At 39.4% G+C, this 13,290-nt stretch overlaps 2 protein-coding genes across 2 annotated transcripts in view; both read right to left on the reverse strand.

Annotated features, from left to right (window-relative positions):
- The window catches only part of LOC131681581 (uncharacterized), a 28,341-nt gene extending 24,875 nt beyond the window's left edge, over positions 1-3,466 (reverse strand). The window contains exons 1-2 of the mRNA XM_058962449.1: positions 2,920-3,466; positions 2,483-2,517 (exon numbers count right to left, since the gene is read on the reverse strand). Coding sequence (XP_058818432.1) covers positions 2,483-2,517; positions 2,920-3,390 — 506 coding nt within the window. The 5' untranslated portion in view covers positions 3,391-3,466. The remainder of the gene's footprint in view (positions 1-2,482; positions 2,518-2,919) is intronic.
- Positions 3,390-13,290, reverse strand: LOC131679824 (transcriptional regulator ATRX homolog). The gene is made up of 6 exons (XM_058960572.1): positions 12,919-13,290; positions 6,591-8,215; positions 5,808-6,531; positions 4,178-4,786; positions 3,493-4,119; positions 3,390-3,434 (listed from the first exon to the last, which is right to left on the reverse strand). The coding sequence occupies exons 1-6, from the start codon at positions 13,288-13,290 to the stop codon at positions 3,390-3,392; spliced, it is 4,002 nt and encodes a 1,333-aa protein (XP_058816555.1).

The raw sequence follows: 13,290 nt of genomic DNA on the forward strand, positions 1-13,290 counted from the left end.
TTCCTATAAGGGACAACGCGATGTCGACGAATGGCGGGCTGTAGCTCGTTTACGACGGTGCTTCGGCACTAGCGGAGGTCCGCTAGAGACCTCCGCTTTCCAGTTAAGTGTTGTGTTTATAAAGAATTTCAAAAAAGTAATCCTAGTTTCATACTCCATAGTTGCTGTTTCGTCACCATTCCGGTGACCCCGGAATGAGTTCTTCTGAAGTCTGTCGTCGAGACACATCGATCTTTACACATCCCCAAATCTTCCATCTCCAAAGTATACAATGCATGTAAGGTGAAGGTCGAATCACGAAGTATATGTGCATGATGTACGGTCCTGTCTACGTTACCCTCTTTACGATGCTGGCCCAGTCGCCAGTGTACTATAGCACCATGCTATCGATTAGTTTTGCGTCCGCCAGCTAGAACCAAGCTAATATTCTTCTCACCGAGGTACAACGACGTCTCAACCAACCTACCAACCAGCCAAGAGGATTGATCACCCTCTTCGATTCAGCCTGATATTCGTCAATCAAGGTGTTACTCGAGAGTAGGAAACCAGCACGAGCTCTTCATCCATCCATCGTCACCGCCAAGGAAGGCGGCCGCGGAGGCCCGGGGGCCTCCGCTCCAGGCAAGATACTGTAATGTTCATAAATTCATATAAAAAAGCACCACATCTTTTTCACAGACGAAGGGCACCAGTTCCATCCAAGGCTGTCGAGGACAGCCGCTAGACGAGACACCATGCACATCATAGATGGCGAAAATTCCAGCAGTGTGATTCGCCATGACATCATCTCTCGTACCGTTCGTCAGCACCGTGTTTGCGGTCAACACCCATGTCATCCAGGACAGTAAATCCAGACCAACATTCAACCAATAACCACCGTTCCAGAGAAGCAGGAGGCTCACCTAGTGATTGAGTCGGTTTTCAATTGTTTGCAAACGTAAATACCGATAGAAAATAAGATATATTGAATTAGTTAGTGTTAGAAACAACAATGATAGAATTTGATATTGAAATCTCATGGATTTCAAGGCGGCCGGCTATGTTGCGGCAAAAATAATTATTAGTAGTTTTAGAACCACCATATGTTCCACAACACAGTATCAGTTGTCTTCTCGCTCAGCCGTATGATTAGAAGATACCTTTCTCATTGCGCTTTACCTATCTATCGTTACACATATAGATGATAAGCAAAAAGGCCTTTTGATTGCCGATCGTATGATCGTGCCACTGAAACTTACTACCTACAGATGTAGAAAATACCAGAGCAGTTAGTCAGTAATAAAACGTTATCGAAAGCAGTCGAGTCTTTCTTAACCTATTTATATTCACTACATTCTTTCTCGACAATTAAAGAGTTTTGATATCCACTAAATCGTGCCGCGTGTAATTTGTTCCGCCGATATCACCTCCCGCCGCGTGTGCTAGAAAATTCCCGGTACGTGGACACATCAAAGAACTTGCATGAACATAAGGGTTAGAATAGAATAGAATAAATGGAGTTAAATGTAGGTGTGCATGAGTTATCGCGTAGGGCTGTCAAAGATTGTTTGGTATATTGTCATCTTCGGGAGCCCTGACATGGTACAGTCCAAAAATAGGAGAATCCCAGGTCGGGGCTCGTCGCTAAGCCCAAGGGGCCTCCAGAGTGTACTTGGTTCCAAACCCACATTGTACATTATTTGACAATAATGTACAATGATAATAATGGCATAAGTGGGTAATAAAGGTCGCCAAGTTAAATACTAAATTTGATCACAATGTAGCTTATCATCACTGTAATACTGCTTTGGAGGAAAAGCCCCCGAACCACGTCAAGGTACAATATCAAGCCGAGGGAACCCCATATTGTTAATCGAGTAAATTATCATTAAGGCCAAATGTGATAAATATTTAAAATTTCACCCAAAAAAATAGCACCAGCGTAACTTATAGAGTTATAGAAAAGTTGAAGATTTTCGTGACGTTACAATGCAATGAGATATCGCTTTTCTCAGAAAAGAGCGTTGTAAAGTCACGAAAGTTAAAATATGCTTAATAAGACACCAAACAATAAAAAACATTTAATGACACCTAGTTATTCGTATGCTATTTAGAAATACATCACAGAAGATTTTTTCCACATAAAAAAATCTTATAGAGCAGATATTTTGACTTTTATAGAAATACATTGAAAGTTCTAATTTGTGACGCGTTGCAACGTCACGTTACATTATCGGTCATAAAACAATCCTCTTCCAGTATATTCAGTTTATTTTTGTTGAATCTTTTGTGAAATTTTGTCTACTTTCCGAATCTGTAATAAGTTTTAATGTGGGCGTTCATTTCATACAAATATAACATATTTATGGAATGAAGAATCGTCAAATCGTTGCAACGTCACGAAAGAATGTGTCATATATACTTGAAACGGTCTTAAACGGGAATATGAGCACGCTAGGATTTTTTTTGAGGAAACAAATAAATTAAAAAACATACTACGTACCCTTCATCGTGTTGCTTCAAATCTGTGGTGACATTCTGCAAATAGAAAGAATAAATAAATGAAATATATCAACAATAGAACATTTCAATCTATTTTGTATAGCTGTATCCTGCGCAGTAAGAAAGCTTCAGAAGGTCTTTAGAATGTTCATAATAATTTAATTTATTTGTTTGTAGTCTATATGATTCTAGTCTTGCACCACAATTGAAGATTTAGTTGCGAAAAAAAGTAGAAAGTTGTAGGGCGTTATTTAACTTGGTTTTTTTTGTTAAACGATCCTTTTCTTTCTGTTTCGATTATATTATTGTCCTTTAAATAAAGATTGGATAATGTAGATGTTTTTTTTCTTTTCAAATTTACGATACCGTGTGGGTATCTTCGAAGGATAGTAAACACCTACTCCAATAAGCACGTGGTATCAAAACATTGTGGTTTACCTTGAATTTCTTCAGCAATCTTCTTGGATGGTCCACAGCAGACCATTTTCTTTTCAAGCCTCGTATCGTTCCTGCTGGGTTCAACATTCTACCAAGAGTATCTGAAGCTAGACTGGTTTTCGTGGTGTGCGATTCGACGTTCAAATGCCTGTCAGGTAAAGGATCGGTCACCTTCGACTCTCTTCTCTGACTATTACCGATCATTCTGCTTTTCTGAAATGTTGACAATGATCTTTGTATAATTTCACCGATTATGCTTGGAGGTTTTTCGAAGAGAACATCGTTTAACGGGGATCGTACAACACATGGGAACACTGAATTGTTGTTTGTATCTGCTGCTAATGCAGTTTCCGAAGCTGACATTTTGATCAAAACATCTGCTTTCTCTGAAGACTTTTCAAATGTCTTCTGACAGCAGTTACTGGGCTGATAGGGTGGTTTCTTAAAAACTGGCTCTTTCAATTCAGCCATTACGTCTGAAAATTCACCACGTCCAACCGCCGAAAAGTTATCCACTTCAGAAACGTGCGAAAACAAGGTGTCTATCTCAGGCTTTATAGTTTGGAAGAGAACCGCCCTCTCAGGCTCTAAATGGTGTTTGTCAACACTTAATTGCGTATTTGGGCTGGTAGTTTTCATCAATTCTTTGTATGTGTTTATTTCCTTCGCCTTTGCTAGCAACTTGTCGTCGACGGCCTTGAACACCGGCTGTTTTGGTGGAATAACAATAGGTTCTAAACTGGTAGTGAAATGATCGGTATCGTTTGTATTAGCTGTGCAGGCTTTCTCAAAAATGTTTCTAAGCTCCATATCGATATCAGCCTCCGATAGATGAGAATCCGATTTGCCTAAGTCGCCAATAGGATCATCGTCTGGACCAAGCCCTTTTTTCTTGAATTCAGTCCAAGCCACTTCTTTTTCCAAATCGGTCAAATCCTGCTCTGTTTTGTTTTCCAGCATTTGTTCGTGCGTGTGGTATCGGTAAATGAGGCTGTCGTGCCTTAACAACAGTGTAGACAGCATATCGTCTTCTGCGGGGGCAAGATTCGGACGTGCAGCCAGATTAATGCGTTCGAAGTGGTAAAGCTCTTCAAGCTCGGCCATGTTGTAGTTACGATCAACCTGCTTCTTGTCGGCCACACGATGACTCATCGCCTGTTTGGTTACTGCCCTTGAGTATACCTTCTCTTCCATCGTGTGCTAAGAGTGGAAACATTATTAACAGATGTATTCAAAAAGGTTTTATGTTCATACATACAAGCGCTAGCAACCGGTAAATATAACATGTTTTCTGTTGGCCTAGACGATAGACCCTGAAAATTCCTTGCTGATCAGTAGCTGGATTCCATGAAGTATCAAGAATGATAACTCGGTTTGCACCGACAAGATTAATGCCCAATCCACCAGCTTTGGTGGATATGAGAAAAGTACGAGTCACATGGTTTTGGGGATCATTGAATTTAGTGATCATATCTTGTCGACTGGACATTGGTGTGCCGCCATCTATACGGTAATAATCGACTCCTGGTCGCCAGGGACCTTGAAACCTCGACAATCCATATGATCGAGCTTTTGGATTTCGATTCTGCTCATGAATACTTTTCATGAAATGTTCGACCATGTTCAGAACCATGACAAAACCTGAAAAAATTAAACACTTTTCGCGTCGCTCTTGACATATTTTGAGGATCTCGAACAATAACAGCATTTTGTTGCTTGGGAAGAGTGATTCCAGGTCATCCGAGCTGATGATTTGCTTCCACCAGATGTTGGTGATCGAGCGAGCATTGTCAACGTCATCGTCATCTTCGTCAGGGCTAGCATGACCTCGAAGACCTGTCCGGCGCTTTGGGACGTGACCTTTTTTCTGTAATGAAGAATTAAGTCCATATTAAAATGTGTGTCCCCTATAAATTTTTTTTTTTCTTTTATTTCGATTATAGAGGTTTTAACCTTAAAGTCATTCGCCTCTTCGGGTTAGAAAAATCTCTTGTGAAAAATTTCTAACCCTATGTGCGGGGTCGGGACTCGAACCCAGGTGCGCTGCGTACAAGGCAATCGATTTACCAACTACGCCACGCCCACCCCCCCCCCCCCCTATAAATTGTATAGTGATTGAAAGAACTGATCATGGTGTTATTTTATCTCGGGTGATTCGACTTTAAAACTTATAACTAAATAACTAAATGAGAAGTAGGGTGCGGTCTTATCAAGACGCATTATGCTATATTTCTACTTAGTGGAGAAAAATTCGGGTAAAAACTATTTTTCTCCACTATGGAGAAAATTGCTCAAAACCACATTTGTGCGTAAAGGGCTCAAAATCTATAACTAAATTAGTTATGGAATTTGCGATTCGACTTCGTCTCATCAGAATCCGACACTGATTTAGTGACCAGACTAAGCTAGCATCGGATAGACACTAGCTCCAAAAACGAAGACACTAATTGTGTTCCTGAGCAAACCCCTATAGGTATTTCTCCTTAGTTGATAAAAACTTGGATAAAAACAATTTTTTCTCATTTACACTTAATATGTACGGTATCTGCTGAAGATCAAATAAATAAATTAGGTGAGGTGAGAAAAATATAAACGTGACCAAGCTATTAGAAGAGTATCTCTCATTGCTACTTATACCCAAAAGAAATTTTTCCTCAGATTCACTTTAAACGAGTCGCTTAAGCAGCTCTCTTCTACGAATTTGGGATGTATAATTAATCTCGTATGCCTAAATTATTTAGATTGGTAATAGATAATCGATATCAGAATCTCTAGAGCGTGCTATGTGTACATAATTCATGACATTCTAGTCTCACGATAGATTATGGGCAGTAAACGTCCTTTAAATGTTAAACGTAGGTGTATCTCGTCTTTTCCTTATCACTTACCTTCAAGGCAGTCTCCCAAGCCCGCTCTAGCACTATCGGGTGAGTCCAAATTTTTCGTAGGAATGTATAATCTTCCAACAAATTGAAGCCTCCCACATCCTTTCGGAAGGGATTCCGCTTCAGGTACTGCTCGTATAAGTGCTCTTGAACTGGAGTTAGCGGCACATACAGCACGTATTCAAACTTCTGAGGTAGCGAGTCCTTGAGTACGGAGAATTCTTTTCGTTGAACAAAGTTGGCCAAGCGCTTGTGCAGGATATACGATTTGGTTTTCATTAAACGAATATCCTGAGTGTTGGAATCCTTATGCTGACCATCCCTGATTGGTTTGGCGTACTGTTCGTTGAATTCTTTTTCGTTGCCCAGGAAAGCCGGTTTTACGAAACTTACCATACAAAAGTATTCATTAAGATTATTTTGAATGGGTGTTCCGGTAAGAATGATTCGTCTCTTAGTTGCCACTTCGGATACTGCTAGGTTTGTTTGTGACTTACGATTCTTGATAACGTGACCTTCATCAAGAATAATTAGTTCCGGGCCCGGGTTGATCAAGTACTGACGTACCTCAGCTCGTACGGATTCTGAATGTAGCTTACCATGCTTGTTTGCGGCATCGTAGAAAATCAGAGCACGGTATGCTTCGTAGCCGATAATTAGAATATTTGCGTCCCCTGCCGACAGCTTGTGGTAGCTTCGAAGTACTTCTATTTTCTTTTGGATAGAGCTGAGAAAAAAATCTATTTTATTATAAACATACTCGAAACAAAACTTTTTGATACTTACGAGGTATCGGGTAAAAAAAATGCATTCAATTTAACAATATTCTGAATACCACCCAACCAGTTGTGAATCTCTTGGACCCAATTCATGACCGTACTCTTCGGACATACCACAATTATTCGCCTGGTTTTCAATTGCGGGTAGCTAATCACCGTATTGATTAGTGCTATAACTTGGAATGTTTTTCCTAGGCCCATGCAATGTGCCAATATACAACCCGAACCATTTGTGCTCTTAACATCAGCAATATTTCCGTAACAACAATCGTACATGAACTTAACCCCATCTTTTTGGTGGGATTTCATTTTTATTACCAACTCCGGATGTACACGGATAAACATTTTTCTATCTTTGTCGTAATCTAAGATCAGCTGATTGGTTGGCATTGCATTTTTGTACCGAATCAGCTGTTGTTGTAAACGATCGTTATTGCGCGTAACTTTTTTAATCCGAGAGTTCTCTTCGCGAATGGCACGTTGAGTTGCCCACGAAAGATCATTTACACGCAGGCGCTGCTCAATATCTTTTTTCATCAGTCTCACATCGTTGCTCTCTTCTTGCGAGCTCTTGCTAGTGCTAAAGTTTTGATTAAGATGAACGCTGTAACTGCTGTCTGGTTCTTGGTTCAAACTAGACTTATGACAATTGGCCGTATCTATCGGTGACTTTGAACTCGACATGCCTTCAGAAGCAGGTTCGATCACATTTGATTTGTTTTCTTCGCCATGTGAAATGTTTTCGTCTGCTGATAAAACTGATCTTGTAGGGAGTTCGGCAGTCACAACGGGTGAATTTAGTTCCGATAAATTCGTGTCTGCTTCTTCATTGCGAGGTAGCTTTATTGATGCTACTTGGACACATTGCCGAGTACCTGAGCCTACAGGCTCTCCTCGGATTAACCATGAATCTAGAGTCTTTGAGGACTGCTTAACTCGACCTAGGGCGTTACCGTCCGGGTCTGGTTTGATTTCCGTGATTGAACATGTTTTCTGTTTGCGGATACTTGAGCTGACGAAAATTACATCGTCATTCGAACTGTCATGTTGGGTCTGTACTTCTCCTAATTGTGGGATATTATCAGATTGCGGTTGTTGATCCAATTTTTCTATTGCACCCAAATTCTCAAAAATAGCCGAAACGTTAGACGGTATTGCTCCAAAATCTAGATCGCAATCAAAAATATCATCGTTTATCACACAACCATCTGTGTGAGAATTTTCCAGCAAAGAATTATCGTTTAACAAAAAAGTTGACATACTTTGTGTTTGCGACGGAGCAGTAGTGTCACAACCAAAACTACGATCGCTGCAACTACTCGAATGGTAATTAATACTACCGCCATTGGTTACATTGGAAGATTGTCCAACTTGATCGGTAGTCGAATGAGAGCTCGACGGCTGGTTTACAGGTATTTCCAGAGAACTTGTCTCCTCATTGACATTAGGTAGCATATAATCGGTGTAATCTACGCTGCCGGATGATGAATGCTCTTGAGCAACGCTCACATCGGCCGAGGCTTTGTTAGCTTCCAGTTCTGAATCTACCTCACTTGATATTACATTCTTCCTGCTGCGTCGCCTATGTGATACTCTTTTATAGGAAGATGATTTTATGGAGTTGTGATAAAACTATAACGAAAGAAAATTTCAGAATATATTATATCTGAATAAAAACCAATATAGGTAAAGATGCTTTAATACTGTTATAAATTAATTTCTGCTGGAGAAAGAATAAGGGAAAGTGAGGCAATGTGAGAACCCTAATCGCAAATTTTCTCCCCATTGGTAGAACAAAATATATTCTTCACGTGCTGAAAGATTTTCAAAATCTTTGTATAATCATTGTATGTAATGACCGATATTTTTGGTAAGCTATTTTAGCTTGTGGGGCAATATGAGCAATCTTGAAAGGTAAAATGATCATGTCGCAGCAAACATATTTCATAACAAAGTTAATTTTTCTTATTAGTACTAAGAATCTTATTTGTCATTTATTTTGTTACATATTATTCTTACGAAATTCTTAGTATAGCGTTTTTGAAATTACTAGATTCAAAAAACCCTTTCTTGTCTGAATATCTTTGTGAGTACTTTTCATTTTCATCTTCATTTTGCAGCGTTTGGTGGGGCAATGAGAGCGCGTCAGTCCAAGGCGATAGGAGAGGTAATGGCAGAATGGTCCATGCAGACTACAAAAACGCCATGGGAGAGGAACAGGGTGTGGGTTGGGGTAGGGTTAACGAATTGATGCATACTTGACGAATAATTGCGCTGCAGAATGTGATGAAAAAGTGCATTGAACAGTACTACTATTAGATGTTCAGAAATAAATATAATATGCTTCTCCATAAGGTTTGATAGCAAATGTATGTATTATGTGATGCCAATGTATAAGTGTTAAAAATTTCATTTTATCCCGTGGTTTTATCAAGTTTGTGAGACCGCAACCGTAGATGTGCGTGCAAGATTGTAAAAAGCTCAAGCGTTTGTGTGTTCACGTGTTTGTCGCGTATGCCAGAACGTATGTGATTTCGCGTGTATAAATTCGATTTTGTAACTGTGTAGTCATATGCATATTCGCGTGTGTTCTTGAATGATCGTGCGGACCGTGAATTTGTTGCTTAGTTTTTAGTGTACGGTTCAGGTACTAGAAGAGAGTTCCCCCATAACACTACAGTCTCGGTCACGTTTCCATGGAATGTGTTGTCTAATGAATGAGCCTCCTTTTTTATTGGACCAACTGAAGACATGAATCTAGGCTGTAAAGAATGAGGGCAGGGACTTCCTAACGTGACCGACTCATGATCGCGCGAGCGGTAGGCTGGTGGCGAGATCGCGAGTATGTGTAGATGATTGCAATTGCAAGTTCGCGTTTGTGACCCGGTTTGTGTTATCGAGAACGCTAGCGGCATTTGTACGTTTTGAATGAGATATTATGAGTGTATATGAGAGAATATGCAATTGATTGTGTTAGTGAGTGTTATTATGAATCTAAGTTAAGACATAGTAATAAAAGGAAAAAGAACATGCTGAATTAAAAGAAAAAAATAAAGACATTAAGTAGAAGCGCTTTACATGAGTAGTGGAAAAGCAAACTAATAGAAGTAAAACAAAATGGACAAATGAAGTAGAAGAAGGGAGGGACGTATTCAAAGTTTATATTTGGGAACAAAGCCACTTTATATGACGGTTTGGTTCGCGTGGATGACGGTTCTTCAAGATTACTAGGCACATGTTGAACATTTGACTTGATATGATCCCAATACTTTTGATAGTTCACTTAAATTTTAAACTCAATACATTGTGCAATTGAATGTTTACTTTAGATTTGAGTTTAAATTGGTATGATCCAAGCACTTTGGCTAATTGACTTAAGTTTTAATGCATTGGGCAAATTGAATGATATTTAATTTAGGTTATATGTAACCATAGGATACTGCATCGGTCTGGATCTAGTTGAATTGACAGCAAAAATAATTCAATCTTCCATTCGTCAGGGTATCCCTTCGCTTCTATCCACCACCTGAAGCACGCGCCGTGTTGCTATTAGATTCTAGGAACCAACAGAATCAAACTACAAATCCCTAAGCATAAAAATTGCAGTCTGGAGTCCAGCGCTAAGCCCACGAAATATTTTTGCGAGCACTTTTCGCGAGCAAATATTATTTTTCATCATTCGTAGTAGCTTCATGTATAAAACGTCCACATAAACTTTTTGGAATTTAATGCATAAACTCGTAGATGTTTGTGTGGTGCTCATTTTGCCCCATACTGTACTAGCGTTATAAGCTTAATTGTCCCATGTCCTATGGGATTCCCTATATACATGGGACAATTATGCGTAAAACGGCAGTGTAGAGCTGCTTCGGTAAATTTTTTGTAGAAAGTGCAGTCTTCGTAAAATATTTTGACATTTTAAATGGTAAATAATAAAATAGGTGAAATATTCCAGGGATGCATCAATTTTTAACTACCGTACGCATACGTCAACTGAATGCTTATATAATTAGATTTTTGTATTTTTTGTGCATTAAGATTTAATTTTTCATTCGAAGTAATATATCATCTAATGATCAGTTCAGCTTCTCATCTCGCTCAGTTCAGACGCTAGAAATCGCTCCGCTGCTATTTGCAAAGACAAAAATTGATTCCTTCTACCTAGTGTGTGAAACGTGAACAAACAATGAGTGACAATACAAAGCAAGAGTATGTCCTGTTGCGAGCAAATTGTGTTGCAGCACTTCTCGAAATGTCCGGTAAGATCATCTATTCGTGAAGTGGAGCAAATGTTGAAAGTGAACATGAAGCTCAACGTAGCAGAAGTGAATGGGGTGCAATTCCATCATTTACGTCATGCGGTACTGATTATGTTCAAAAACATTAGTCAAGCAGAATCATTTGCTTCCCAGAACAACATGAAACACGTCGAATGTAATGACATTTTATACTGTATCCCAACGTATATATCATGTCAAAATAGGGAGAGGTGAATAGTGTTACGGAAGATACTTGGAGGAACTTCTTCCCAGGACTCCGCAACGGTGTTCGTGTGGTGACAATGCGTCCGACAAAACCTATTCCCTCTTTTTTGACTTTCACATGCACATCACCTCAAGATGTTGAATATTCTCAACGAACAATAATCACGTACCCAGGGCAGATTCCTACATGTCAATATTGTGATCAGCCGCTACACCACGGGAAACCTTGCGCAGAGACTGCTAAGGAAATTCCACGTGATACGACCAAAACTGGTATACAGTCATTATATGCTAAACCACAACCGGTTGGTAAACCAACGACTGCGGACCGGATATTCACTAACCCCAGCTCAACAACGATCGAACCCAGTACCACTAAACCAAATGCCATTACCAACATCGAAGTAATAACGATTACAGCAAACAACCAACACCACCAATAATGAATCAAATACCGACGAAGGATTCACAATAGCTACCCGTAAGCACAAACAACAAATAAGAACATCGGACCGTGAGCGACGAGAATGCAGTACCGATGACGACATGGATTTAAACTAAAACACGAGAGAAGACGGACCGAATGACCCCCAAGGTGCGGCACACAACCCACCTAATATTTCACCACCAAGGAAGAGGATCTCAACACGCAGCAGTAAGATGCGTCAATAAGACCCGACGAAGAGACTGTAGCGATAGTTTTTCTATTTTTATATATTGTAAAAACACAGAATATCAACGGCTCAGTTGTGCTAACGCATTGAGCCGTGTCAAATACATTTAAAATAAAAAAAATCATCTAATGATGATTTGCTAAAAAATCACGTGAACAAAAAATTTAAATTTTTTTACAAAAGCTTAGACAACAGGGGCAACATGCTGATATTGCCTCACTTTCCCCTACTAGTGAAACACATACACAATATTCGACGAGAACATTTCAAATGGGCCGATAAACAAAACGTAAACAATTCCGGTTAATACTTCAAATGGACACTAACAAAGCTTTATACATACCTTAAATAAGCCGATTCTGAAGCCTAGCTGTTGGGGAAATAATGGATTATCGAAAAGGCACATAAGCAAAATAACTTGTTTTGCTTATGTTCCCTTTCACTTCCCCTCAAAAATTAACGGCTCATAAACACCAAACAACAAAACGGAAAAATTTGTTTATGGGCCCTTTTCTTAATGAAAAAGACTATACTTGAAAAGGGAACAAAAACATCGCAACACCAAGAAAGGGATCAAAATAAACGTCACATAATCATTTGCTATAAACAAAAGGGCTCACCCGCACGCACTATAAGTTAACGTCTCGCCGAAAAGGGATTATGGGAGAGGGCACAAAACCAGTGCGATGTTTCAAAAGGAACCAAAACATTTATCTACAAAAAACGCTCAAAATACATTTTTTTTTAATAAATCTGTTATATTATTCGGAAAAAATGGTTAATTTAGCACGGCATTGAGTTGTTTGAATCTTAAATCAAGCTCCTGTTCATAAATGGGAATATAAAGTACGAGGTAATTTTTCAGACGCCATTTTCTCAACATGAGCATATTGTATATAATGCCTTATGAAATGTTGACGTCGATATAGCGTCCCTTACACGTTCAATATTTTTGTCAATACCAGTATTGACGATAGTGTTACAATATTTCAGTCCCGTTTGAAATTCACATCGTCAATAAAAGATTCCATTACACGTACAATACTTTTGTCAATACTCTCTAGTATTGACAAAAATATTGAAGTGTAAGGGCCGCTTATTTTTGGTACATATTATGTAGCATGACCCAAATTCATTTCAAGATACACTTTCCTTGTACGTTCAAGTTACATCTTACCTTGCGGCTATTTTTAATCCTGGATTTCTTACGCTGCTTCATTCCAATCAACGTCTTCTTCAACGCCTTACAGACATTGACGATTTGTTCGCCCATTTTTCGCATTTCCAATATCATAGTAGGCAATCCACTATCGATCGGATCGTCTAGATCTTCCGAATGGTCACTGTCATCATCGGACGAAACTTCTACATGGCGTCGACTACGTCCTTGACGGCTTGGACCAGCAACTCCAAGAAGTGCAGCACTGTCATCAGAGCTATCCGTAGATCGACGTGTACTAGTAAGAGATCGCTTGGCTCGTTTTTTATAGATACTTGATCCGCCATGGGAATCCGAGGAACATGAAGCACTTTTGGAAAGATACTCCAT

Source organism: Topomyia yanbarensis, chromosome 2 (genome assembly GCF_030247195.1).
Source record: "Topomyia yanbarensis strain Yona2022 chromosome 2, ASM3024719v1, whole genome shotgun sequence".
NCBI lineage: Eukaryota > Metazoa > Arthropoda > Insecta > Diptera > Culicidae > Topomyia > Topomyia yanbarensis.

Excerpts from the sequence above, each read along its gene's own strand:
- LOC131679824 (XM_058960572.1), bottom strand. The coding sequence starts at position 13,290 with ATGGAGTATCTTTCCAAAAGTGCTTCATGTTCCTCGGATTCCCATGGC. Across the intron at positions 4,787-5,807 it reads CTTGGGAGACTGCCTTGAAG|AAAAAAGGTCACGTCCCAAA; the intron begins GTAAGTGATAAG and ends TCTTCATTACAG. Across the intron at positions 4,120-4,177 it reads TTTACCGGTTGCTAGCGCTT|CACACGATGGAAGAGAAGGT; the intron begins GTATGTATGAAC and ends TTCCACTCTTAG.